Raw genomic sequence first — 23,939 nt, 5'->3', positions numbered from 1 at the left:
ACAATAGGCATCGGATTCTTCATTGAGCTTCTTTCGACTGCATAGTTGCGGATCGAGACGCAGATCTAAGGCATGGAATCACATATTTGCAAACCTTCGCATATGTCATCATGTCTGTAAGAGTGACTTACTTCCATCGCCAATCAATTGTAGCAGAATATCTGTCAATGGCTAGCGACGAAGCTCAAACCATGGCAGCAAATTAGCAAATTGGGTGGGTTGGGGGAGAGAATTTGGTAAGGTTAGAACCAATGCGGAACCCATTTTTCGTAGCCAGCTAGCATCGAGTAAAGTATTCATAGCCATGGCAAGGGGGACAATTTCCGAAGCCTCTGTTTGCGAGTCGTGAGAAGCGCAACAGGTGTTCAACCCCAGACCCCGCGTAAACCCCGGATTCTGAGTCTTTGTCGGTCGTGCTCGCCGTAAGCTTGGGGGTTCTCGTCTTGCTCGGCATTATCGGTAAATTGTCAATCTGCGGCCGGTGGATTGGAATCTCGACAGCCAATCTTATCTAGCGCATCTCCAGTGTGGAGCACATGTCGAGTCAGCTGAAGAGAATAATAACTAGCATCGTCAACAGGAAGCCAAAGATATCAAGGAGTATTCGAAGCAGCAGCAGCAGCAGCCTAGAAAAACATACAGTGAGCTGAATAGGTCCGGGATGGAAGGCGGAGGGGAAACTGCCTCGCCGGTGACGGCCAAACTGCGCGCTTCTCGCCGACGCCCGCCGCGCGCTTCCCGTGCCTGTGAGACTTGTCGAGTCCGCAAAACCAAAGTAAGGAACGACTGTCTATTCGTCCCTTCGTCCCTTCGTCACATCTTCAACTAACTCTCGTTGATCATAGTGCGATCAAGCTCAGCCTTGTTCATATTGTGCTTGTATGCACCCTTGCAGAATCAATCCCTCTGTGAGCGACACCGTTAATCATTTGACTCGCAGATCATTCGCTCGACTGTTCGTATAGAGCTGCAGGTCCCAACGAGAACTCGTCTGCAGTAAAACGCCAAGCGCAGATTCGCGAGGCTCAGAAGTACCTCGATGCTCCTTGTTTCTGCTTCCTTCGGGCTCTGACCTTAAATCAAGACAGAAAACCAGACCATCACCTTGGCCAGATGTCGATCAGAGCCGTTATGAAAGCTTTCAGCACGTCAACTCTCCAGACCATTCCGGCAGAGGGACACCCCGCGTCCCTCGGAGTGATGGCAATACCAATGCTAGTCCACCCGCCCATTTCACGCCCAAGCGCGATGATGACACTATGCCCGGTAAGTAGACAATGCTCTAGTCGTTCACCTTCTTTGGATTGTATGCTCAAGCATGTTTTGCAGCCGCCACGCCTGAGCTAGTCTGCGACTCAGCTTCAAGAGATGGATTGAGCGGTGTCAACATCCACACAAATGGCACAGAGTTCTACGGCAATTCCTCGAATCTGGCCTTTCTCGGTAACTTGTATGCACGAGCCCGTACCCAGGCCGGCAATAGAGGTTCGACCGTCCCTGATTATGAGCATACTCATGCTTTGGTTGAGGGCCATACTGCAGCTTCCGACACGGTGCAAACCAACAAAGATGGATTGAACCAGTTGACTCCCAGCCCGGCAGCAGACACGCAGTCGGAGGGTGCGCATCTTACGACCAATACAACCCAGCTATCTATTGTGAACTTGCTTTATAATCCAAAGTATCCGAGTCAATCTCCTCTGCAAAGTGATGGACAAAGTGTAATCGACAGCGGCGGAACCGCGAAGAATGGGGTGAGCTCACAGAGCACAGCTAAGGGATATACGGGTGAGCAAATCAACATCTAAGTATTGGAATGCCCAGTATCTAAGCGGAAAGGTCAGATAAAAGCCACGAGCATGATGTCATACCGCTCATCGAGAATCTTTCAGAAGAGGCCCAGATTGAAATCGAGAAAATGTTCATTGGCAGTTACTTTTGCAACAAGCATTATATACACCCCATGCTGTGCAAAGGCGCATTCATGCAACGTTGCGAGAAAGAGGCCTTCGTGATAAGCAGGAGGACTAACTTGTATCGCGGATCCTCGAAGTTCGCTGGGTTATACTTCGCTGTGGTCGCGCTGGGTGCGATCAACGCCAGTCCACATGAGACGGCCCTCCTAGACCATTATTGCAACTACAACCCGATCCCCAAGAGAGCCGGCACCACAAGCAGACCATCTGTGTTGGACTTTGCTGATTTCTACTTTGGCCGAGCCAAACGAGCTCTGGGAGATCTGTTCGAGAGCTGCAGCTTGGAGGGAGTGCAGGCGCTTTTACTCCTGGTAAGCTTTTCTCACTCTGAAGGAAGCTCTGACTCCATGCTGATCTTGTCTTTAGAGTGTGTTCTGTCAGAATGCGCTTCGACCGCATAGTTGTTTCATGTATAGTGGAATGGCGGTCCGAACAGCTGTAGCAATCGGACTGGCATCAGGGATGACGTCCTTGTCCTCGGGTGTTCGCAAAGAAGGAATTCGGACCTGGTGGTAAGTTACCCGTCGTGTTCTTCACAGCGCTCAATTAACCGAACTAGGTGTATTTATTCACATGAAGTGTAGGTGGGGGTACCACACTCGAGATTCCAGGGTTACTAAGAAGACGCAGTGAGATGTGTTGCTCCTCTGGCCGTTTGGACAGCATGAAAGACCTGCAGTACTATCAAGTTCCTCTGCCAGTGTTGAAGGTAAGACCTGTTGATGATCCATTCAGGAAGTTTATTGACCATATACTTACAAAGGTAACTTCTGGCCACCTACTTGATGCCGATGCCGAAGACAATCATGTGGCAATGATCCCAGCAATGGTCGCCCTAGCACAAATCATGTCCGAGGCATCACACCTTCTCTACCACTCTCCCAAGCGCTCCATGGGTGAGATGTCGCATATTGCGATGGATCTAGACAGTAAACTGCTGGCATGGAAGTCTACATTACCTGATTTCTTAGATATCGACGCCGCCTCGCTCAATGATACAGAGTGGGCCTTCAAACAGAAACTCGTGCTGAGACTAAGTACGCGTGTCAATCCTGACCAGACGTCATCCTACCTCAGAAGCTGATGTACCCAGGATACTACAATACGCGAATCCTCATCCACAAGCCTTTCCTCGCCGCCTCAGTCTCCAACACCGAAGCCCCAAACATCCTCCAGCACCTGCACGCCTGTCTCGATGCCGCGAGAACGAGCATCAACATGCAGTACGAATCTTTCATACACAGGATCTACATTCGTACCTGGTCAGTTCCCCCTGTTGCCGTGCCATGATCCCACAGCCTTTATCCACTGACCAAAACCCCGGGAAAAGGTGGTACAACACCTCCTACGCACTCTACGGTGCCATGATTCTCCTGCACCTCATCCTCTCGGGATACCCCAGCATCCGCGACGAAGACCTGCTCTTCGACGTAGAGAAAAGCCTCGATATTTTCGAATCGATGAACAACATCGTCGTCGCCCGCCGTTGCGCCGAGATGATTCGCGAGGTCCTCGAAGTCGCACGAGCCTGCGTCGCTCGACGTCGCACCCACTACACCTTGTCCACTTCAACCGTGCCACCACCACCACTGCCAATAACCGGCCCAGCGAATCCCGCGAACCCTTCTACTTCACCTGTCCCATTCAGCCTGAGCAATCCACACCCCCAGCAGCAGCAAGCTGCCACAAACCGTGGCACCAGCAGCACAGCACCAGCGCCGGGCGTCGACAACGATTTCTTTTTCTCGCTGTTCAATCCCGACGCGCAGCCCAACGATACCCGCGCCGAGATCCTGGCGAACCTGGTAGATCCCACCATCCTCGAGGACTTTGCGTTTGGGAACGGGGCCAGTGATTTTTCGTTCTTTCTTGGGACATGAACCTGAACCGGAAATCTGATCACGTTGTCCAGGTTCTCAATGAGCCGAGAGCTGAGGGTGGAGGGAATGCGTGTATTTGGACCTTAACTTACTATCTACAAGTACCTACACCTGTTACTCAATTATAGACATTGTCGCAAGCCGCGTAGCTAGCTTCACAATCCAGGCCCCCGAAGCAGCCCTTAAGCCCCTCCCGGAACCCATTTCAAACGCCCAGTCCCCGTAGCTTCAGCCGCGCAGAGACCCTCCTCAAGCAGAATCCCCAACGTCGGTATACCTGCTGCAAACAAACTAAAATAAATCAAGCTCCAATAGAACATAACCAGCAATCCCAGCTCCTGCTTAAAGTCTCCAGCGGACACCATCGAGACCCAATCCGTAGGGACTCACCCCCACAATCAATCCAGCACCACGTCTGGAACACAAGAAATGTATAAAAGGAATATATGCAGATGCTCTATTGATAGGGGAAAGTGGAGCTGGGCCAGGCTCACTTCCCCGGGCCTAGTCTAGGGTCACCCGAAGAGGAAAGCACCATGACGCCGAGCCAGTCAGTGATCGGTGAGAGGAGAATGACTATGATGACCTCCCCATGATCTACTTGTTCAGAAAAAGTGCGTCTTGTACAATGTATCAGATATAAATCATGTTTGATCAAATCACACTATCTATCCGATTGCCATCCAGTCTATGTTCAACCCATATCCTTCATGTAGGGGAAAAGAAAGAAACCATATGTACAAGTATAATGCGAGTGAGATGCAAGAAGTCATCCGCCCGTCCATCTAGGGAATTAGTTCGTAACCCAGCAGCATTGCCGTCATCAAGACACAAAGTGGAAAAAAGCAAGAGGTATCATAGAAACGAGACCCCCCTCCTAGCAAGAAGACAAAACGCCAGAACCAAAAGAGACATGCAAATTCATCAGGGCATCACAGAGAATTGGGGAAAGCAGACAGAAAACACTGCTGGTAGAGCCCGGGGTATCGCGAATCTCCTTTTAGGGGGGAACATGCAAAAAAGAGAAAAGGTAGGAGAAGAAACCGGAGGTAGATGACTAGAGAGGTGGGATAGAAGAGTCCTGCAGGCTCTCATCACTGATAGAGGTTGCTGGAGATGCCAATCCCGAGATGACTGAGGAGGTGCCACCCAGACCACTGTCCGGGGCCTCCAAGATCGAGTCCTCCATGGCGCCCATGCGCGGAGGATTGATCGTCGTGGGCTTGGCAGCGCTGGTCATCAATTCATCGATGCCAGGTTTTTCAGGAACGTAATGATCCAGGTTGTTGGCGTTGTCCAGACTCTCCAACGCAAACTCCAAGAACTCGGCATCCTTCTTGCTGACGCTCAGCGTCCAGCGGTATTCGCAGAGTCGCAGCCGATAGAATTCGGCTTCTTCCTTTGTTGGGGCGGAGATGCGAAGGAGGACGCCGAAGGAGCCGATCAGAGCAAAATTGGTCCGTGCCGTCGCCGGCCAGAAGGACCGCAAGTGGGAAGGCCGAAGTCGGTTGACAAAGTCCATCGCGGAGATCAATCGCGTCTTGGCGGCAGAGCGACAGATGTGGGACAAGTAGGCGTCGGCGTTCTCCGGCGCCAGCGACCGCACAATGCAGCGATGTAGGGTGATCTCCGTTGCGAAGTAGGCTAGGTGCAAGGCACCGTTGCGAGCGTTGTCCTCGGTGACGACCTCGAACAAGTCGCCGCCCGAGTCCATCTTTAACTCCGACGGCAGGCGGCCAAACCATTCTTTTAACCGAATCTGGGCCGGCTTGGCACGCTCGAGAATCATCCGCGTCCGATTGTTTCCCGCCGCCTTAAATTCCTCAATCGCCTGTAAAGTGTAGAAACGATCCAAGATATCGGAGAGAATGGTGGTCAGAGCCACCATATGACAGAAGGATAGCGGGCCGTGGCCGACGGGCGCATCGTCGTGTTGTGCTGAGGCAGCGAAAGCTTCGGTGAAATCCTGCTCCACCAAGTCCTGGACCATCCAATTGGAGGCGAAGATGTGAGACGGCCGTCCATGCACAAGCGCGGACCACTTATCCTGCATGTATAGGGCCCATGCCAAGCGTTTTCGGAGCCCTTTCTCCCATGTGTCCATGCGCCAATTAGAGCAGTCCTGGTGCAGGCCAAGCTCAAAGCCGGCCGTGACCAGCTGCGCAGTCAACGCAGCTGTGGCTAGGTTTGACCTCTGCATAAGAAGCAGTCCCGCCTGGATCGTAGAAATGGAGGCATAGGGAAGCGACTCCACCAAGAGCCGAAGGGCCGTGCTCTCCAAGCGACCGGCATCGGGACGCCGGATGGTCTGAGATGGGGGGCCAACATCGACGAACTTCAAAGCGAGGACATAAACAGCAGAGAGAAGCAGTGGTGACAGGCCACTCCGGGCCCGATAGGACTGTCGGAAACTGTCCTCCAGAAGAACGGGGAAGGTGGGATGGACATGTTCGAAATATTTCTCCACTAAGGTGGAGCCATAGGGAGCGACCAGGCTCTCGATGGCGTCCAAGGAAGCAGTGTGCGGTGAGTCCGCGGGCGATCGAGTGCTGACCACCCGCATGAAGGTGCCGTCGTCACTAAACTTCCGCACACGGGAGGTAGCCACGAATCCTTCTTGGTTCTGATCCAAGGGCAAGAACTCCAGGAGGGCAGGCTCTAGGTCGGTGGTGAGGCCAATATGTTGGGTGGAATGTTGCCAGAACGACGAGGAGGCAGGGGGCAATTGATGATTAGGTTGGTGGTGAGGGAGAGTGTGATTCAAGGGTGGGCGGACCGGGTCGGATTTGGCCAGCACTGGGGGAAGGGTAGATAACCTGGCGGCGGGGATGTTGATTAGCTGAAAGTCCTACTATATCTCGAGTCCAAGTCCGAGATCGGCCGTGCCCGGTGAAATCATACCTCTTAGGCGATCCCAGCTCCTCGGATTCGGTCTCGTCCAGTTTCCGCTTCTTCGCCTGCAACTCGGCTGTGCCGGGGCGACTGGCCACCGCCAGAGTGAAGGTACACTCCTGCCGATGAAAGTCGCACGAATAACACTTGTTCACCATCTCGTTCATAGCACACCGGCTCTTTCTGCGCACGCATGCGTCACAACTCGACCCATCCCGACCTGGCGCGGTGACACGAGGGAGCGTTCCCACCGAAGATACAGGCGAGTGTGGCGTGGATAGAGAACCGGGCTGGGGGGTAGGCGATGGCTGTTGGACTTGGGAGGGCTGCTGGATCCGGGGACGAAGTAGTTGGTGGTCCGAGGAAGGGGAGTGTTGGAAAGAAGCTGCTGAAGGGCCTGTTGGGCCAGTCGTCGAGGACGACTGCAGGGTGATAACAGCAGCCATTCAGGAAGGCAGGAATGGACAGGTCGAGCGCCAGGTAGTTGATAGGGCGATAGGCCAGGCCGACGGAGATAGGTCCGGGGGAATACGGGGAGAAACAAGACAGGGGAGGAGTGCGAGGTGAGAGATAGGCGATAGATCGTGTGCCAATCACACGAATCGTTGATCGCAGATAGGCAGTAATAATGAGAATACAAATGATAATAATACTGCACGATAGCGACTCGGGGTCACGTAAATGGCACCGGGGCGACCCGGAACGTCCGCCGTCACAGGGCTCCGCAATCTCAGGGACGGGAGATCAATCTAGAGGGATGGCTGACTCGTAGTCAGGCCGGAGTCCCTGTATGATGTCTGATCCCCGAACAGGGGATTATCTTGGGAGGGGGAAGGGGAGAATAATGCTGATGCCGTGGTGGTTGGCAGTGAGAGTTGGCCTGGAGGGAATCGGTATTCCTGCCTCTGGGGAGGGCGGCGGGCAATAGTCCAACGCACCGACCAATAGCTGCCGGGGCTTGACGGGGGGCCAAGTACGAACCGCAGCGGAGAAGCTTATCAGGGAAAATAACCGGACGACCAAGCCACGGGATTCAATTGGTGTCGTCGGGTTAGAGGAGGGGCGTGGTAGAATAGAAAAGATAAAGAAGAAAGAGGATGAGTGGGTAGAAAAGTAAAAAAGAGGTTGGAAGAGAGAGAAGAGAGAGAGTGTGTGTGAGTAACAACACTGATTGATCACTTCAGGCAAGAGCAGCGGAACCGGAGCAGCTCAATCGGGAAGGCGCGAGGGAGTGCCGTTGCCGTTGCCAGTGCCAGTGCCAGAGGAACAACAAAATAATAATATTCTTGGAATGGTGGTGACGACAGTGTCGATGTTGATGATAATCGAATTCGATAATCAATCATCGATGATAATCAGGGAGGATAGACTGATGAGCTGAGAATAGATAGTAGTAGTGTAGTGTAGTGTAGTGTAGTCAATCAATCAATCAATCACACTGTTCCTGTTTCGGATTCCCCAGATACTTGGATAGGATACCGAATAGTATATAACTATAGCATCCACCAGGAATCCGGTTTCGTTCTTTTCTTCTGTTCTTTTCTCCTGCTTAACTTGCAAACCGGCAAACAAAGAAGGGCAACTTTTCCCAAGTGATTCCCTCGCCCCTTCCCCAGCCCTGGGGACTCATAATAATATACTGGCGATGACCGAATGACTCTACGCAGCAATCGCGGTAGTCATCAGGATCAATAAGAGAATCTCCGGATGAAGCGATCGATCAGCGAGGAGGGCTCCGACGCTCTCCATCGAGAGCATTTCCCACACGTAACAGCAAGTTGTTCGCCGCCAGTTCCTGCGCCCTTCGACTGCTGGAAGCGATAAGCCGGGCGGGCGTGATTGGATCTGGTGGTCTGGGGGGGGCAACCGAGGGGACTTGGTATTACGTACTGGAATCCTCTTTCCCCCATGGAGGAAGTGTGGTTGACCGTTTCACGGCTTCTGGCTAAATACCTAGGTAGGTTTACTACATTGAAAGTGACGGCTGGAATGATGATGGTCCGGATGGTGCAGTAGTGGTATCTGGGCTGAGGCAATTGCGTTGCTTTTGTTCCTAATACAAGATCCGATCTGCTTCCCTCCGACACTAAGCACTTAAGCATGAGAGACATGCCGATTGTACTGAGATGCTGAGATGGGATTGGGACGGAGAATGAGCCGGGGAAGAGGAGCGTCAACTGTGACTGGTGCGCCTGTCGGGAAACCTGCATTACTCAGCAGAGCCTCCAATCACATCATCCCGATAACGCTACTGAGACACCAATCAGACAGACAGTAATGAGCCCAGAAGGGGATAGCGGCAGACCGGCAACGGGGATCGGCCCTGCAGCGGCGGCTTTTCTTTCCCCACAGCCTCGCCGGCCAGACTTGGAACTGCAATGGCCAAAGGTACCTTAACTTAAAAGTCATACAGCTGAGAGAGGAAAGTAATGAACAATGCATCTCGCCAGCGGATGATTGGTGGGCGACCGCCTCCTTGGGCAGCTCTGCCGCCAGTCCTTAATAATGGAAATGCAGGCCGGAGGAGAGCTGTCCGAGAACTTAGTTTGATCCATCAGTCACACCAACTCTAACATCCCCTTCATACTTATACTTTGACACACAGACTCCGTGGCTGAGGATCGGATCTCATCTCTTTTCCCCAGCAGAGCAAGGGGCATCTCGCACGGTCGTTGTGTTGTATTGTGTCTGTGTCGGACCACCTTCTCGCTTTGCTTTGTTCTGGGGAACCAGAATCAGACAAGAGTCCATACTCATAGTAATACGAAGTATGCGTATACGGTACGTGCTAACTTAGAACTTGGGGTCTAGTTCCCTCTCTAGTTCCCCGGAGTTGCGACACATGCCCCGGTTCCAATTCTCATTACTTAATGACCAGGAGGATGACTCAATTTCTGCCATCAGCCCAAGTTTCAGGATTACCTCGTCCCGATGCCTGGCTGATAACTACAGTTCATTGATTATCTCATGAGTTTGAGCCGACTATATCACGCCTCTTATTGGCTTGGTGTGATATCCGGCGATTTTATTAACTTTCCGAACGGTGCAATCGCTTTTGAGGAGATTTCCGTGGTCATCATGGATATAGTAGTAGTCTACACTTTCTGCCCATCCCATGCATGACGACATGATTCCCTTGCCATAAACAAATCCCTCTACTATAACTTACCCCGTTCCACTGACCAACACATCAACAACAAGACAAGATAAAACAAGACCAAAAAAACAACACCAGAACTCCATGCTAGAATTTCCTTTCCCCCTCCCAAACTTTCAAGCAAATCCGCAGAAGCAGATGTTTAACCATAATCACCTCTACTCAGTGAAGTTCCGCAACTTAGTCAACTCATCCAACAGCTCCTGCAAATCCCCATCCGAGATCTTATGCTGCAGACTCGGGATGAGCGATTTCGCTTCCTCCGCATTATCGCAGCACAGACTGCCTGCCCAAGATAAAACAAGGTATTAGCTCTGCTGCCTTGCCTAGCCTAGCCTCCCACCAAACCTCCCCCCCCTAACCCAGCACAGAGAACACATAAAAAGGACGGGGAACGAACCAAGCTGCGACCGCTCAAACATCTCCAACTCTGTATGCGAGTTCAACAACCGCTCCACCGCCTTGATGTTCTCCTCGTCCTTGAACCGCGCAAACACCTCCAGGTAGTCCAGGGTTTTGGTGAGGTTTCTGGGACGAGATTATCATCAGCCTGGATCTTGCTTTTGAGGTATATGTCTCATCCCAATGATAACCCTCAAACTCCACGAGCCTGAAACCCCCCATCCCAATCCATCCAAATTAATCCCCCGCAAAAAGAAAGAAGATACTCACTCAGGCTCCTCATACTTCTTCCCCCCGCGCCGCTTATTCTCCAACACCTTGTTGATCACCAGCCGCGCCTCGGACAGCGACAGCGTATGGGTGTTCTGGTCCGCGCCGAGGCGCAGCGTCGACGCCGCCTCGAGTTCGCCCTGCGGGAGGGTGCGCTTGCGGTGCGTGGGGGCGGGGAGTTGGAAGCTCATTGTTTTTCTTTTCTTTTTTTTGCTGCGTTGCCGGGTCTTCTTGTTGCCGTCTTCGGTAATCGCGATTCGTAGCTGCGATGCGTAGTTTGTGCTTGTGTTCAACGTACGCCGATGGAGTCAGTGCTTGTGATTGTAGTGTATCCGTTGCTTGGACGCGGAGGTTGCTGAGTTTGTTCTCGGACGGACAAAGCTGAGAGGCGGTAAGGTTAGCTTTGCGGTGGGCGGGCGGAGAGAGTGGGGGAGGCGGTGAGGGGTGGTTTTTTCGGTATCATTACCCTTTATCACTACATCATTATCGACCACCTACCAGGTGAGATAGTAAGAGGATTAGGTATACGTATACTATACGTTTTCTTTTGCTTGAAATGTTTGTGGGCAATGTTTGCAAGGGTATTGTTCATGATCTGGGCACCAAGTAAAGGTACGATGTGTAGGGTATCATGTTTAAAATTGGACTGGGGTTTCCAGGAACTTCTTTCTACACTCTCTAATCAAATCGAATAACGCCCTTTATACATGTAGGCTATGCAAGATACCACGACAAGTATGTGTTCAGCTGTGGGAATGAAAGTCTGTCGGATCCCCTTTTTATGCAACCGTCTTGAAGGCCACCTCCTCCGGCAGGCGGAAACTGGCACAGAACATCTGCTTGTTGGGACTCACCAACCGCACGTTGTGGATGGCCAGTTCCAGCTCCTGCCGGCCGCTGCCCCCGACGCGGTCCTCCGTCGTGATCTCGAACCCAATGCGCTCCGAGATGCGCTGGCAGATGTCCACATGATCGTCGTGCTCGTCCTCGGAATGGCCCGAGAAGCAGTACACGTGCACCTTTGGCAGCTGCTGCGCCGTGTGCGGCGCGAACCGCGCCTCCTCACCGGCGTACACCCCGACAAAGGCGTCCAAGAACTCGATCGCGTTGCCGGGCAGGTTCATCACGTAGTGCTGGAAGACGGTGGGGCGGTGGAACACCTCCGGCGGCGGGGCGGTGTCCTTCTGGCTGCGGCGGACCTTGGGCTCGATCGTCACGGTGAGCGGGGAGGCGAGGAGCCGGCGGGCCGAGGACCGGATGAAGTCGCGCCCGTCCAGGTTGTGCGGCGTCACGAACTTGTCGACCTTGTTGCGCTGGATCGCATCCTGCATGACCTCGTAGCCGTGCGGGTTGAGGTCGTTGGCCCAGACGAAGATCTTCTTCTTGCCCGCCGGCACGGCGAAGGGCCCCACGCCCGCCATCACGTCGCACACCATCTCCCCAGGCCGGAACTTGTCCACCAGCCGCCGGTGCTCCGTCTCCAGCCGGCTGTTCCAGTACACCCGCGAGTAGTCGAACCGGAACTCGCAGTTCTGTTCGTGTTGGATGACGTTCAGGTCGTTCACCCCCCCGAGCAGCTCGAAGGGGAAGGTGCGGAATTGGCTGTGCGAGCCCACGTCGTCGGTCTTGCGGATTACCGTCTTCACGGTGGGGTTCTTGTCCAAGAGAATCTCGGCGATGATCTGTTTGTAGGGAAGGTATTGTTCGCGGAGGTTGAGGTGGGCTGGTTTGGGTGGAATGGTCAGTTACGGCCTGGCTGTGGTGGGAGGCAGTACGTACAGACGTGCCCGACTTGGGTGAAGCCCTGGGGGATTTCGTCGCACAGCTCTTCGGGGAGAATGGACGCCATGAGATCGGCTGGGAGATATTAGTCCACGGAAATCGCACCTCGGGGTAGAATCGTAACGTACCATAGGACCAGTAATCATAGTCAATCGTCAAATCGTAAGGGCCAACGCTCACCATGCCCTTCTCAACTAATTCGGAGACAGTAGGAGACCAGGTCGCCGTGTCTAAGCCCTCCATCAGCTCGCTGCTCTACATCAAAGAGAAGATAGACCGACCGTCATGCTTGATCTCCTCGCGCAGCAACAAGCATTTGCGCACGACATCATCCTGCTTGATATCCCGAAGCGTGGCCATTCTGGGCAGCGCCAACAAGTCGCGTTTCTTGTGCAGTGCTTGTCGCACAGTCGCAATATCCGAGGTCTTGAAGATCGTGGCAGCAGAGACCGGCACCGTTCGCTTGAAGAACGACCGGTCCAGCACGCGCATGGTGCGATTCACGGGGGGCCGAAACATGGCGGGGATGTCGCTGCGAACCGGCTTGGTCTCGGAGTCAGTTTCCTTGGACATCGGAGTCGAGGGGGATTGATGCTGCGATTTGATGCGCTTCGGAGGTCTGCTGGACATTGATCATGCACGGATCGACTGGCCGTGGGGTAATCGCGTGGTCGGAGGCTGTCTAGGCGTGACTTTTTTTCGATTCCAATCATGGAGTCAAGACTGTGGAGGCCCGCTTATCAGCACGTGATGGGGATAAGATCTATATGGCCTCACAATCACATGATGCAGTCCTCAAATGATCGTGGTGAACTCAATAGGATACAGTTGTGTCAATAATGAATAGGGACATTTGCTCATCAGACCAGTCATAGATACAGTAGTCAGATCACCGTTCGCACAGCAGACTAGGGGAAACATTATGGCCCGCGCAGAGCTATAGCGTAGCACCGAGTAAGAACGAGCACGGACGACTAAGTAAAAAAGTAAAAGAAAATACATCGAAACATGGTATCATATATCCCTGCAAAAACAAAAAAGCGCTGCCCTATCTCCGCCCCTCCAGCGTCGCAAGTCGTGCATTCAACTGCTCAATCTGCTCATCTTTCTTCTTCAACGCCACGCGTGAGATATCTCGTCCCCGGATAATCCCCTTCATCTTCAGATCATATTTATCCAGCAGGGACATAAGCTCCTCCTGCGCCTGCTTGGAAAGAGCTACTCGATGACTCTCCAAGATCCGGATAGCCTGCGAAGCCAAATGCGATGCGTCCAGCGGCGTCTCATCGCCCCCAGCCATCGCATCCCGAAACCGAGTCGGAGTCGGCGACATCGAAATCTCCATGGACGAGGGCGGCGCCACGGTCGCCGTCGACGAGAAGGATGGGATGCGATCGGTCTGCGGGCGGGGTGTGATTTGCGCAAATGAGGCGGTCGAGGTATGACGGCCGAGTCTAGGTTCGTGATCGTCTTCCGTATCCGACCACTTTCGCTTCGCGGGGGATGTCAAGGACGGCGGCTGGGGAGCGCGAGGAGCGGGACCCTGGTGAGCCTTTGGAGGTCCAAACTCAGGCTGGCGGATGGGCTTCACGTCCAGCAGTTTGCCTACTTCGGCCCCGACATCGTCGTCCCACTCGAATTCATCGATGTCTTCTGACATCATGCGCGCCTTGGCGCTTCGGGAGAGCATGTCGTTGAGCTGCTGCGGTTGCTTCTGCTGCCCGCCGCCCGTTGCGGGGCTGTGGCGATGGATGCGCGGCTCTGTCTGTGGGGTGAGGAGACCGTCAAAGACTCGGAGTCTCTTGGTCGGAGTCTGTGTCGTTGCCGGGTTTGGCTCGGATCGAGAATTGGAGAGGACGGTGGCTTTCTCGCGCAGCTCGGCGTCGCTGGCCCAGAGGAAGAAGTCGCATTTCTGGGATTGGCATGTGTAAACTGCGGGGAAGCAGAAGAGAAGGACAGGCAGCGCCCGAGATTAGTCGCTCAGTCAATCGCATCCCGGGTAGTCAGAGAAAAGGAAAGAAGTGTAGCATACAGTATCTACCATGGTTTGTCCCGTGATTCTTGACTTGGAACTTGTTCGCAGGCTTTCGATCAGGACAATTGCAGTGCCACATCCCCTCGACAAAAAGCCCTTTCAGGCGAATAGCCTTGCGAGGCGACGGGGAAATCATGGCTAGGATGCAACAAGAAGTGGATTGGGTCAGGTGTTAGGTGAGTAGATGCAGGCATAACTTCTGTATAGTGGCCCCTGTCAAAGATTGTCGCCATGGAAACTGAAGTCTCGGATAACTGATTCACTGATTGATTCACTGATCCGCCGGCCCGCTTCCCACGTTATTCCAACCGCCCGCCCTTATCATCTGAACCCAGTGCACTTTGATAAAATTCTTCATGTAATTATGAATCTATACTAAGATTACTATAGCTATGTGAGAACACAGTATCAAGCTAGTCTTGACCCATGCAAGAACTTCCCTACCTACTCCACCCGATATGTAAGCCATGCCCGAATGCCAACAACCAGAACTATATAAACGCTGTGTATGAGTGATCTAGAGACTCTAGGGTATCTTAACAATGCATGTGTCTAATCCGCAAGCACCTGTCGCAACATAACACCAAACGAATCTGATAGTTTGAGTATCTCCTGGATCTCCGGCTTGACAGGCTCACCCGCCGTACGCCGGAGCTGATCCTGCTTCTTGACCCGACGTCTCCGCTCGGCCGTGATGGGATCGAGATCATCCTCATCATCCAACTCATCGGACGCGTCAGACTCTTCGTCCGAGATGGCAAGATCCTCGAGATCAGCCTAGAAGGAGCAATTGTTAGCAAATATACTACTTGCCTCATCAACTGACACAAGAATTCACATACCTCATCCAAACCAAAGTCACTGCTCCTGAAGGTCGTGCTACCAGGAATAATCTCATTGCCAGTCCCCTCGGCTGCCATCTTCTGTCTGGTCTTGTTGAGGTGCCACCGTTTCCGATCGGCATGCCATTTGATAAGAGCGTTGATCTCATCCAATGCCTTGTCTTTGTCGATCTGGCCCACATCCTTTGCTCCTGTGAGTAGGGCATTCATGTCCAGCTTGCCACCACGTGGTCCTTTGCGCAGGAATTCGAGAATGTCTTCGATCCATGCCATCAGAGATCCGAACAGACCGTTGTCGTGCAAGTGCACCTCATGCACAAACTTGTAGAAGCTGCTTTGGTGGCGCTCACAAAGATCGATAAAGGCCTGAACAGTCTGGTTGGGGTCGGCAGACACATCCTGTCGATGGCACTTTTCGATCACGGCGATGGCGTCATCCGCGAAGCGTGCAAAATCCGTGATACTGTTGTAGACATTGGCCGACTTGTAGACCCTCACGAGCGGCTCGTAGAAAATCGTGAAGAGGTCGCGGAAGAGCTGCAGAGTAACCGGCTCCTCCACGATGCTGAGCATCATTGTCTTGTCCCGCTGGCGGGTGTATAGTTTGAGCAGCTGCTTGAGATTGGCAAACCAATGAGCGCCTTCTCGCATTTCCGCATCAACACTCTCGACAGCCTGATTCCAGGCGACGTAAGCATTGAACACTTTACCAAACTGTTCTGGGGTCAATTCAGGAGAGATAAGCTCCGTCTTGAGAATTGCCACAATGATGTCAACATCCTCGGCAGTGGCTTCGGCGCGAATCTCATTCTTCAATTCTTCGTCGGCGTCGGTGAATGCCTTCAGCTTTTGGCAAAGGACAGGATCTTCAACCGTCGCGGCCAGCGCATCGATTGACTTCTGGAAGGCTCTGATCCCATCGTTCAAAGTCATAGAGAATATGCGTTGGAGTAGTGACCGGGAGCCAAAAGGTTGAGCCAGGAAGAGGTCCAGTACTCCTGACATCACAGCTGCCGGGTTAGCAATGCGAATCACGTTTTTCAGAAGACTGTAAGGGACAAGAGAGTGGATCCTCTTGGCCTGAGCGAAAAGTTCAGGAGAATTATCTTCGGCCAGGAAAAGATGATAGAGCGTGGCGGCAACTTCAATGCGTAGCCATTCGGCGAATTTCTGGTATTGTGGGCTCAAATCCTCCACTGTCGGCTTTTCTTTGATTTCAGCAAAGAGTCTCGTCAATCCATCTGGAGTTGATCAGTAAAGTAGCACTTGAGCAGGGTACAGTCGAAACTTACTACTCTCGACGATGTCCCGACGGAAATTCTCCATGTATTCATCCAACTCAGCTGCGCGCGCTCTCGCGATTTCATAGAACCGCTTCTGCTCCTCAATCCGCACAGCATCTACCTCTTTGCGCTTCTGCATGTCCATTTTCTCCTCTTCATTCAGAGTAATCGGGTTGGTAGTCAGGAAGTCCTCAAGAGCTTTGGTGTCCGCCACCCGCTTGTTCTGCAGCAAAGTACGGAGAAACGCTCGAAGGGAGACTCGCTGTTCCTCTCTGTAGAGGACCGTCTCCCGAGGCGCGTCTCCTGAAGCCCTGGGCGACCTGAGCGACCGCCTGGAAGACCGTGACAGTGAACGAGTATGGTGGTTGCCGGGCGCCAGGTTGCGAGATGAGTAGCCGTCGTCTATTGCGCTCGTTTCTTGAGTGGAAACAGACGAAATTGATGAGGCTTCGTCGTCAGCGGAACCAAATATGCTGGATGTCAATGAAGACTTGTTCTTGCGTGGCAGTGGGGGGAGTGGCTTTCCGGGAAACTCAGTGCGCAACCGTTTGTGAAGCCTAGAGAAATCGCCATATCGACGAGCCACGAAGGTATCCTGCTTTCCATCTCGGCGCACCCGAATAATGAATTCCTGACGAGACGTGTTAATAATGTTCTTCAGTTGCTCGAAAATTCCTCTGAACGTACTGCATGTTGATGATATCGCACGGTCCGTCTAACGGATGTAACCCGGACCGCAGCCACATTGATGTCCCATCCGTGAATTGAGTTTCCTTCGGGCATATTGACCAACAAACCCTTTTCGTTGGCCCCGCGATCCACGACTTCCATCTCGGAAAACTGAATGCGTTCTTCATAGCCCGAAGCAGTAGGAATTCCAGAGACCATCATCAGCTCGACCAGCTTTTCGCATTTGCGCGCCAGCTTTCTGCGCTTCGTCTCCTCCAGGCGATCCTCCGACGAAGACACATGTTTCTTTGCGAACGACTCGAGAAACTACAATTTTGCAATCAGCGCTTTGTACAATAGGGCTGGTGCTCAATGGTCCAGAATATACGCACCACTTGAAGCTTATCTTGCCAGAATTCCTTCTCGCGAGCCTTGTCCAGGAAGGGGAAGTTGCGCACGTGGTGCACGAAGATATATCGGAGGATGGGCAGTTCGGAATCGACTGGGGCAACTTCACCGAATTCCGACTTGAAGGGTGCACCGAAGCGTTGCAGGGCTGTAGGGGAATTCAACTCGGCGATTTCGCTCTGGACTTGCCGGGCGATGAGTTCGCGCTTGAGATCTGCGACCGTCAGCAATCATGTCCGCAGGGTGCTGCGGTAGGTACTGACAATGTTCTTGCTTCCCGGTCAGGATCTGGCTTGTGGATGTATTAGTGGTCGTGGTGGAGGGTGCGTCGGTCGCGAGGCCGACCGACTGGGTGCCGTTGGAAAGAGGAGGGGCGGATTTCGTTGCGGCCATCGTGGGCGACAGTCCAGTTTGATCACTGTCACCAGGAAACAATAATGGGCCGACTTTGTATCGTGAAGAGATCGGGGTCAGGATTTTATGTAAGAATAGCTTCGAAAACTTCTAGAAGGTGGAAAAAAACAGTGGAAAGCGTCTGCCTAATTGCCAAGGTTCCGTGGGGTGTGTGACGTCTGCTGAGGGCGGGCGCTGGGGCGGTGCGAGAGCGGAAAAGGAGCTTTCTATTGAACTCGTTCAAGGTGTGCAAAGGGAGGATGAAAAGCTATTAGACGAAGAGAAAAAATGTCTAGAATCTAGAATGCAGCAGATGGGGAGGGGGGAGAAAAGGGGAGGTGGGGAGTGGAAAAGAGGGAGAGGGAGGAAAGATGATGGATGAGGAGAAGGAAGTGGTAAGACCTAGAGAGAGTGACGAGTGACGGAGAGGGGAAATCGGGCGGAGGAGAAAATAAAGACCGCGGGATCAGCAGCAATTGGCCTGATTGACGCGTGTCTCAGTAACGTTACTCACTGGAGGTTAAGTCACCAAGACTTCCAGGCTCAGCCCTGTAGCCCCGCCATTCCACCCACTGTGGGTTTTAGCATGAGACTATGAGATCATCTGCCTTCCTACAGTACCAACCATGATTGCCCTCAAACAATGCACTGGTTCCTTGCTCACCACACGTCTTATAAACTTCTGTCTGGTCCATCTTGCAATCTCTTGTCCAGTACCACCCCAGATCTGATGATCCTTGGGACGACCGCAGTAAGCAAACAGCCACCCAAGCCTCCAGGCCTATATTTAGACTTCGAGCTCTAGTTTTGATATTGTCTTCTGATATCATCCTCGCAGTTGGTTTTCCACCTGCTAGCTTTGGCAACGAGAGTTTTGAATACAGCAAGATCCATGGATTTTGATCGAGATTGAAATTACCCTCCGTGGCCACGGATTTTACAATTCTCTGCGCTCCACTGGTGGAAGCAATAGGCAGATCGGGTTGTAATTTGGGATTATGTGCTGTACATCATATTATACATAAAATGTACGGAGTATAGAAGGAACGTCGCTTAAAGTACAGACTGCATTTACATTACAGGCTTTCTAAAAGGCTCTGTTCAGATGTGGCTGCTTCTGAAGTTCAAAGAGTTGGGAGGATAGATTGGAGATGGACATCGCAGCGCTGGTTGCATCTCCTGGTTACCTAGTGTCCGATGATCCTATACATACGGCATCGGAAAAGTTTATGCACAGGTCCATGGATACTAGGCTTTCTTTTGCTCGAAAACAATGCTACTGTTACTGCTCGAGTGCGACTGTTGCAACACAGGGGCGCGATGCCCTAGCCATTGATGCTTCTACACGGAACACACTTCCGGTATGACGATAGTATAGTGTCAGGGGGGTGTACTCTTCTTCGCTTTCGAGGGCTCCCTTTGAATTTTGTTCTCTTCTACCACTTTGATTCTCTCCAAACTTCACTAAAACCCTCCGAGTCGAGCAGATCTTCATACAGATCTGGAGAGTTGAGCGCATCCAAAAACCCACAAGTCCACCGAGTTGAGCAAAAGCAAAACACCACTAAAACCACTGAGTCGAGCGAATTTCCAAGCTCCTCCAAATAATCAAGCTCCTCAAAACTTCACGCTCCTCAAAACTTCACGCTCCTCAAACTCCAAGCTCCTCTCACGCTCCTCAAAACTTCACGCTCCTCAAACTCCAAGCTCCTCTCACGCTCCTCAACCCTTTTCCTAAAAAGGAAACCCCTCACTCCACCAAAATGAATCGCAAGATTCTCAGAGCTCTGCTATCAAAGCTCCAATCGCGAAGCGTCGCGTTCATTGCTTCAGCCATGGAACAGCATTGTTCACAAACAAAAACTTTCACTCTTCCATCTCGATCAGAAAAGATCGAAGAAACGGCAACAGCGCTAGCAAGCTCAGCCTTAACCAGCCCAACCAGCCCAAAAGACCTCTACAGCCAGCCCAACAACTACGCAAAACTCGTCCTAGATGCATTCTGCAGCGGCAGGCCCGTGTCCTGCGTCTGCCTGCAGATGAAAGGCGACCGGCTGCGCGCGCATCTCCAGGGGCCATACCCGACCACCCAAGGAATACCGTTCCGGGCCGACGACATCGAATACGTCATCCACCTGCTCGAGGGCATGAGCCGGTGCGAGACCTGCCTCCACGAGCTGCCAAGCATGGCGCAGCTGCATGGGCTCAGCACCGAGACGATTGAGCGATACCGGCTGTTCTACCAGTCCCTGCATCAGGCATTTTTTGCGAGTGGATGCAACACGCACGAAGAACTCCAGATCGACATGTACTGCTCGTTCGCGGTAGAGCAGATGGAGCGGATGGCGGCAAGCATTGACCGAATTATTGAGGCTGCCAGTGCGGAGCCGCGTTTTGATCGGGATGCCTGGTATGTGGTGTTGAACCAGGCGGAGCGGCTGATGAAGGCGGCTACTACGTTGCAGGAGAGGATGGAGCAGGCTGCTCGATTCTGAAGGGGTGCCTGGAAGGCGAAACGTTACGATGGCGACAAGCGAAGGAGGGACGATGTCGATGTGACAAAATTGTTACGACGTTGAATGGGGAATGATCTTTACGATAGAAAGGCTGACGACAAACAACCTGAGGCAAACATCATTACAGCAAACAAGCTTCGACAAAGACTTTACGATATACATCCGTGCGACAGATAGCACTTATACGACAGATAGCCTCTATGACAAAACATTCATACGACAGAGGACTCAAACAAAAGGCAAACCTGATTATGGAGGGACGATCCTAATAGGATCACCTAGATGAAACACTTGAAGGTATTGACGATGATTTTGGGGGAACAATGTCTGAAAGACAATCATGTGTATCGAACTTATGTATAAAGCCAGCCTTACGGCGGCAGTCAGCGGAACAAGAGATTAGAAAACGCAACAAAAACTCCATTGAACTCAAAACTATCTAAGCCTATTCCAATACAAACCTACCCCATATCACCAGATAACCCATGGCCGTAGACAAACAAGAAACGCCGGCCAGCCGGAATCCACCAATCGAGTCATACACATAGAACCATGCAAACGGTATGTTGGATATCACCCTTGGACTGCAGCCATCGTAGATCGTGATACCGTTGCAAGGTCGTGAACCCTACTCAGTAGGTTCATTCATTCAAGCCCGGAAAGGGAAAGCGCTGCGGACCGAAGCAAAGGAGCTTGGGGAGGCAGCGGGGATTTCGGGGGAGCCGGGGAAGGGAGCAACAGGAGTGCCAGTAGGCTGCGGCGCGGCGCCAGAAGGCTGAGCGGAGCTGCTGCCAGTGGCGGACTCAGTCGAGTTCTGAACTGACTTGGAGGTGTCGACAAGGGGCTCAATGACACCGCCGCTGGAAGGCTGCACAGGGATACCGGTGGGCTTGGGAAGACTGCTGCTGCTGGGCTGGGTGGCATTGGTAGAGGCGGAGCCACCGGTGGGCACGGCCTCGGGCTGCTTGTCGTCACGCTTAGAGATACCCAGGTCGGACAGGATACCGGTGACTGCAGTGGGGATCGGAAGGCCGGAGGGGATGATGCCGGAGGGAATCAGCGAGTCCAAGTCCTGGCGCTTGTTCAGAGGCAGGTTCGAAGGAAGAGTGATACCCAGATCAGACAAGATGTCGGTCACTCCGGATGGAATTGCAAGGCCTGATGGGAGGATGCTGGACAGGTCTTGACGCTTCTTGATGGGCAAGTCCGAAGGTACAGTGATTCCGAGGTTGGACAAGAGATCGTTCACACCGCTAGGAATGGGCAGACCAGAGGGAAGGGTGCCAGAAGGAAGAAGAGATTCGAGTTCCTGACGCTTCTTGAGAGGAATATCCGAAGGGAGAGTGATGCCTAAGTCAGACAGGATGCTAGTCACTGCGGATGGGATCGGAACCCCGGAGGGGAAAATCTGTGACAGCTCCTGGCGCTTCTTGAGAGGAATATCCGAAGGAAGGGTGATACCCAGCTGGGACAGAATCTCCGTCAACCCACTGGGAAGAGGAATGCTCGAGGGGAGGAGGCCCGTCAGGTCCTGGCGCTTCTCGACGGGCGAGCCCGAGGGAACAGTCAGTGTAGGCAGCTCGAATCCCGGGCCCTGAGAAGGGACTGGAAGTCCCGAGGGAATGAGCCCAGACGGCACAAGCCCAGTTGGAATAGGAGGAAAGCCGGAGAGATCCTGTCTCTTCTTATCGACGTTGGCGGGCAAGGCCAGGGCGCAGCCCACAAGGCACAGAGGAGCGACGTTCTGAAGCTTCATGTTGAAGGATTGTTGGTTGAAGCGAAGAAGTAAAGTAAAAGCGAAAGTATTGGACAATGGAAGAAGTGAATGGATACCGAATTCGATCGAGAGAGCACTGAAGCCTGATAGAAAAAGACATATTCAGGGGGGATTTCAAGGAGCCTTTATAGATCTTGGTGGCACATCATGCTGCGCTGAAGGTGAAGGATCAACAAACAATTATTCCCCAACTGGAATCTACGATCCAGCACTACAGCCGGCAATTGGCAGCGATGACTTCTTCATGCACATGCCGATATCGTTCTGATTGTATCAAGGGAACTCTGAGCGGATGGGTCTCGCCCCGCAGCTAAGCAATGACTTCGATATACCGAAGCCGCAAGTCGTGACAATCTGCCAGGAACCCTGATGGCAAGACGGATCTCACTACTGCGAAACAGTGGTGAGTCCCGGATTCCTTCCGGTGGGTTCAAAGCTAGAATGACGTGACAGGTCGCAAGGCCCAAAAACGAGGTTTTGTTCTAAGCACGCAAGGGCTCAAGTAGGGCACGCCCACCGCAGATGTTATCGCACTGCTGGCCAATGAAGAACAAGTCCAGTTGCCGACAGAACCTGGAGATGCTCAGGGCCTTCAGTCAGAGGAGTAGAGATTAACAGGAACTTGCGGATTCTCTCGGCCTGGATGGTTCAACCCCAAATCCTCTCCATTCAACCCTTGGATTAAGGTGAGCTGCACTGATTGTCGGTGGAGCTCCGAATCGGAGATAGATAGCCGCCGACCAATCAATTGCACAGCTCGCAGCATCCTCTTGATCGCTGCTTCAGTCATCCATGGAATTTTCTGCCTTGCACCGGACAATGCAGCGCCCTGCACGACGCGTCGTCCTCTTTTCTAAGGGTGCCACCTAGGTCATCGCATCGATTGGATCTCGAGTTCGGTCTGAACAAAAGGATGAGGTAGGAAGGGTTCAACAAAGGTTATCAATGTCGGTGAGAGGGCCCTGAATTTCAGAACTCCATGTGTCACGATACTGTCAGTCTCATGGAATGACAAGGGTTCTGGCGGATTATCACGGACCGTTGATGACATTCACCGCGGCGTTTCAGGCGAACAAATTGGGGGTAGAAATTATAGGCAGTGGGTAAAGCCACTTCAGACCCGAGAAGATCGATCGAACGGCCCCGATGTTAGCCCCCAGGGCAGAGAACCATGGGAATTTCAGGAACGACGATCTCGAGTTCTGTTCAAGTGGGCTCGTAAGAGATTGAGTGGTCAAGACTCAAAAAAGAGACATGCACAGTGGATCTCGACCCGTAGCGGAAGTCGAGCGGAAGAAGAGCGGAGATGGAGGTGGAGGTGGAAATCAGAGCCGATGGTTGCCTGGACCCTGAGGCAGCACTTTTTTCCTCATCCTTTACTCTTTCCCCTCCACCTTTTGCACTCCTCCGCATTTCTACTTACTCCACCCTCTCAAGGTGGCAATCATCCTTCCCTGAAACAGCTCTCTTGTGGAGTTGTTTTCTAATGCCAGTGATCATGGAATTATCCTCCAAACCCCACAAAAGTTCACCTTGTTCTTGCCTATCGATCTGTCCCTCGCTAAAGCCAGCGGGACTCGGCCATGAAGTGTATAAGTCAGAGGCAGATCGTCCTCAATGTACTTCATACAGTATCAGACCCCGGGAGCCTTTCTCA

General features: G+C 52.7%; 8 protein-coding genes across 8 annotated transcripts; 2 read left to right on the top strand and 6 right to left on the bottom strand.

Moving 5' to 3' along the window:
* Positions 1–661: 661 nt before the first annotated feature.
* Positions 662–3,856, top strand: BO82DRAFT_348919 (Zn(II)2Cys6 transcription factor; the record flags this gene model as incomplete). The annotated part of the gene is made up of 13 exons (XM_025633853.1): positions 662–775; positions 846–879; positions 941–1,031; positions 1,085–1,266; positions 1,330–1,788; positions 1,845–2,287; positions 2,343–2,488; positions 2,536–2,556; positions 2,607–2,685; positions 2,740–3,013; positions 3,070–3,238; positions 3,307–3,613; positions 3,653–3,856. The coding sequence occupies 13 exons, from the start codon at positions 662–664 to the stop codon at positions 3,854–3,856; spliced, it is 2,523 nt and encodes an 840-aa protein (XP_025485852.1).
* A 1,057-nt stretch (positions 3,857–4,913) lies between these two features.
* BO82DRAFT_370045 (putative C6 transcription factor (OTam)) lies at positions 4,914–7,194 on the bottom strand (the record flags this gene model as incomplete). Its single annotated transcript, XM_025637193.1, has 2 exons — positions 4,914–6,672; positions 6,758–7,194. 2 exons carry the CDS (start codon positions 7,192–7,194, stop codon positions 4,914–4,916), a joined length of 2,196 nt encoding a protein of 731 aa, XP_025485851.1.
* Positions 7,195–9,751: 2,557 nt separating this feature from the next.
* Positions 9,752–10,935, bottom strand: BO82DRAFT_359866 (DNA-directed RNA polymerase II subunit RPB4). Its single transcript, XM_025636680.1, has 3 exons — positions 10,578–10,935; positions 10,306–10,433; positions 9,752–10,191 (listed from the first exon to the last, which is right to left on the bottom strand). Exons 1-3 carry the CDS (start codon positions 10,766–10,768, stop codon positions 10,064–10,066), a joined length of 447 nt encoding a protein of 148 aa, XP_025485850.1. The 5' UTR covers positions 10,769–10,935; the 3' UTR covers positions 9,752–10,063.
* Positions 10,936–11,356: 421 nt separating this feature from the next.
* trm5 (tRNA (guanine) methyltransferase) lies at positions 11,357–12,932 on the bottom strand (the record flags this gene model as incomplete). The annotated part of the gene is made up of 4 exons (XM_025631980.1): positions 11,357–12,300; positions 12,357–12,434; positions 12,488–12,589; positions 12,641–12,932. The coding sequence occupies 4 exons, from the start codon at positions 12,930–12,932 to the stop codon at positions 11,357–11,359; spliced, it is 1,416 nt and encodes a 471-aa protein (XP_025485849.1).
* Positions 12,933–13,326: 394 nt separating this feature from the next.
* BO82DRAFT_359863 (uncharacterized protein) lies at positions 13,327–14,595 on the bottom strand. Its single transcript, XM_025636679.1, has 2 exons — positions 14,392–14,595; positions 13,327–14,291 (listed from the first exon to the last, which is right to left on the bottom strand). The coding sequence occupies exons 1-2, from the start codon at positions 14,528–14,530 to the stop codon at positions 13,408–13,410; spliced, it is 1,023 nt and encodes a 340-aa protein (XP_025485848.1). The 5' UTR covers positions 14,531–14,595; the 3' UTR covers positions 13,327–13,407.
* Positions 14,596–14,733: 138 nt separating this feature from the next.
* Positions 14,734–18,063, bottom strand: BO82DRAFT_359862 (PX domain-containing protein). Its single transcript, XM_025636678.1, has 6 exons — positions 17,860–18,063; positions 17,581–17,810; positions 17,207–17,515; positions 16,529–17,150; positions 15,237–16,477; positions 14,734–15,171 (listed from the first exon to the last, which is right to left on the bottom strand). The coding sequence occupies exons 1-6, from the start codon at positions 17,987–17,989 to the stop codon at positions 14,947–14,949; spliced, it is 2,757 nt and encodes a 918-aa protein (XP_025485847.1). The 5' UTR covers positions 17,990–18,063; the 3' UTR covers positions 14,734–14,946.
* A 1,575-nt stretch (positions 18,064–19,638) lies between these two features.
* BO82DRAFT_359861 (uncharacterized protein) lies at positions 19,639–20,868 on the top strand. Its single transcript, XM_025636677.1, has one exon. The coding sequence runs from the start codon at positions 19,753–19,755 to the stop codon at positions 20,482–20,484; it is 732 nt and encodes a 243-aa protein (XP_025485846.1). The 5' UTR covers positions 19,639–19,752; the 3' UTR covers positions 20,485–20,868.
* On the bottom strand, positions 20,820–22,744 carry BO82DRAFT_15338 (extracellular proline-rich protein). The gene has a single exon (XM_025630186.1). The coding sequence runs from the start codon at positions 22,259–22,261 to the stop codon at positions 21,155–21,157; it is 1,107 nt and encodes a 368-aa protein (XP_025485845.1). The 5' UTR covers positions 22,262–22,744; the 3' UTR covers positions 20,820–21,154.
* Positions 22,745–23,939: the final 1,195 nt, after the last annotated feature.

The sequence above is a fragment of the Aspergillus uvarum genome (assembly GCF_003184745.1).
Source record: "Aspergillus uvarum CBS 121591 unplaced genomic scaffold BO82scaffold_109, whole genome shotgun sequence".
Classification (NCBI taxonomy): domain Eukaryota; kingdom Fungi; phylum Ascomycota; class Eurotiomycetes; order Eurotiales; family Aspergillaceae; genus Aspergillus; species Aspergillus uvarum.
The sequence above is the reverse complement of the archived record's forward strand: the minus strand, read 5'-3'. Positions and strand labels throughout refer to the sequence as shown.

Bases quoted from the DNA above. Each gene is read 5' to 3' on its own strand.
- BO82DRAFT_359866 (XM_025636680.1), bottom strand. From the start codon at position 10,768: ATGAGCTTCCAACTCCCCGCCCCCACGCACCGCAAGCGCACCCTCCCG. The intron at 10,434-10,577 runs GTGAGTATCTTC...ATCTCGTCCCAG, and splicing joins AAGAAGTATGAGGAGCCTGA to AAACCTCACCAAAACCCTGG. The intron at 10,192-10,305 runs GTTCGTTCCCCG...TATCTTGGGCAG, and splicing joins GTTTGAGCGGTCGCAGCTTG to GCAGTCTGTGCTGCGATAAT.
- BO82DRAFT_359863 (XM_025636679.1), bottom strand. From the start codon at position 14,530: ATGATTTCCCCGTCGCCTCGCAAGGCTATTCGCCTGAAAGGGCTTTTT. The intron at 14,292-14,391 runs GTATGCTACACT...GCTTCCCCGCAG, and splicing joins GACAAACCATGGTAGATACT to TTTACACATGCCAATCCCAG.
- BO82DRAFT_359862 (XM_025636678.1), bottom strand. From the start codon at position 17,989: ATGGCCGCAACGAAATCCGCCCCTCCTCTTTCCAACGGCACCCAGTCG. The intron at 17,811-17,859 runs GTCAGTACCTAC...TGACGGTCGCAG, and splicing joins GACCGGGAAGCAAGAACATT to ATCTCAAGCGCGAACTCATC. The intron at 16,478-16,528 runs GTAAGTTTCGAC...GATCAACTCCAG, and splicing joins TCGGGACATCGTCGAGAGTA to ATGGATTGACGAGACTCTTT.
- BO82DRAFT_359861 (XM_025636677.1), top strand. From the start codon at position 19,753: ATGAATCGCAAGATTCTCAGAGCTCTGCTATCAAAGCTCCAATCGCGA.
- BO82DRAFT_15338 (XM_025630186.1), bottom strand. From the start codon at position 22,261: ATGAAGCTTCAGAACGTCGCTCCTCTGTGCCTTGTGGGCTGCGCCCTG.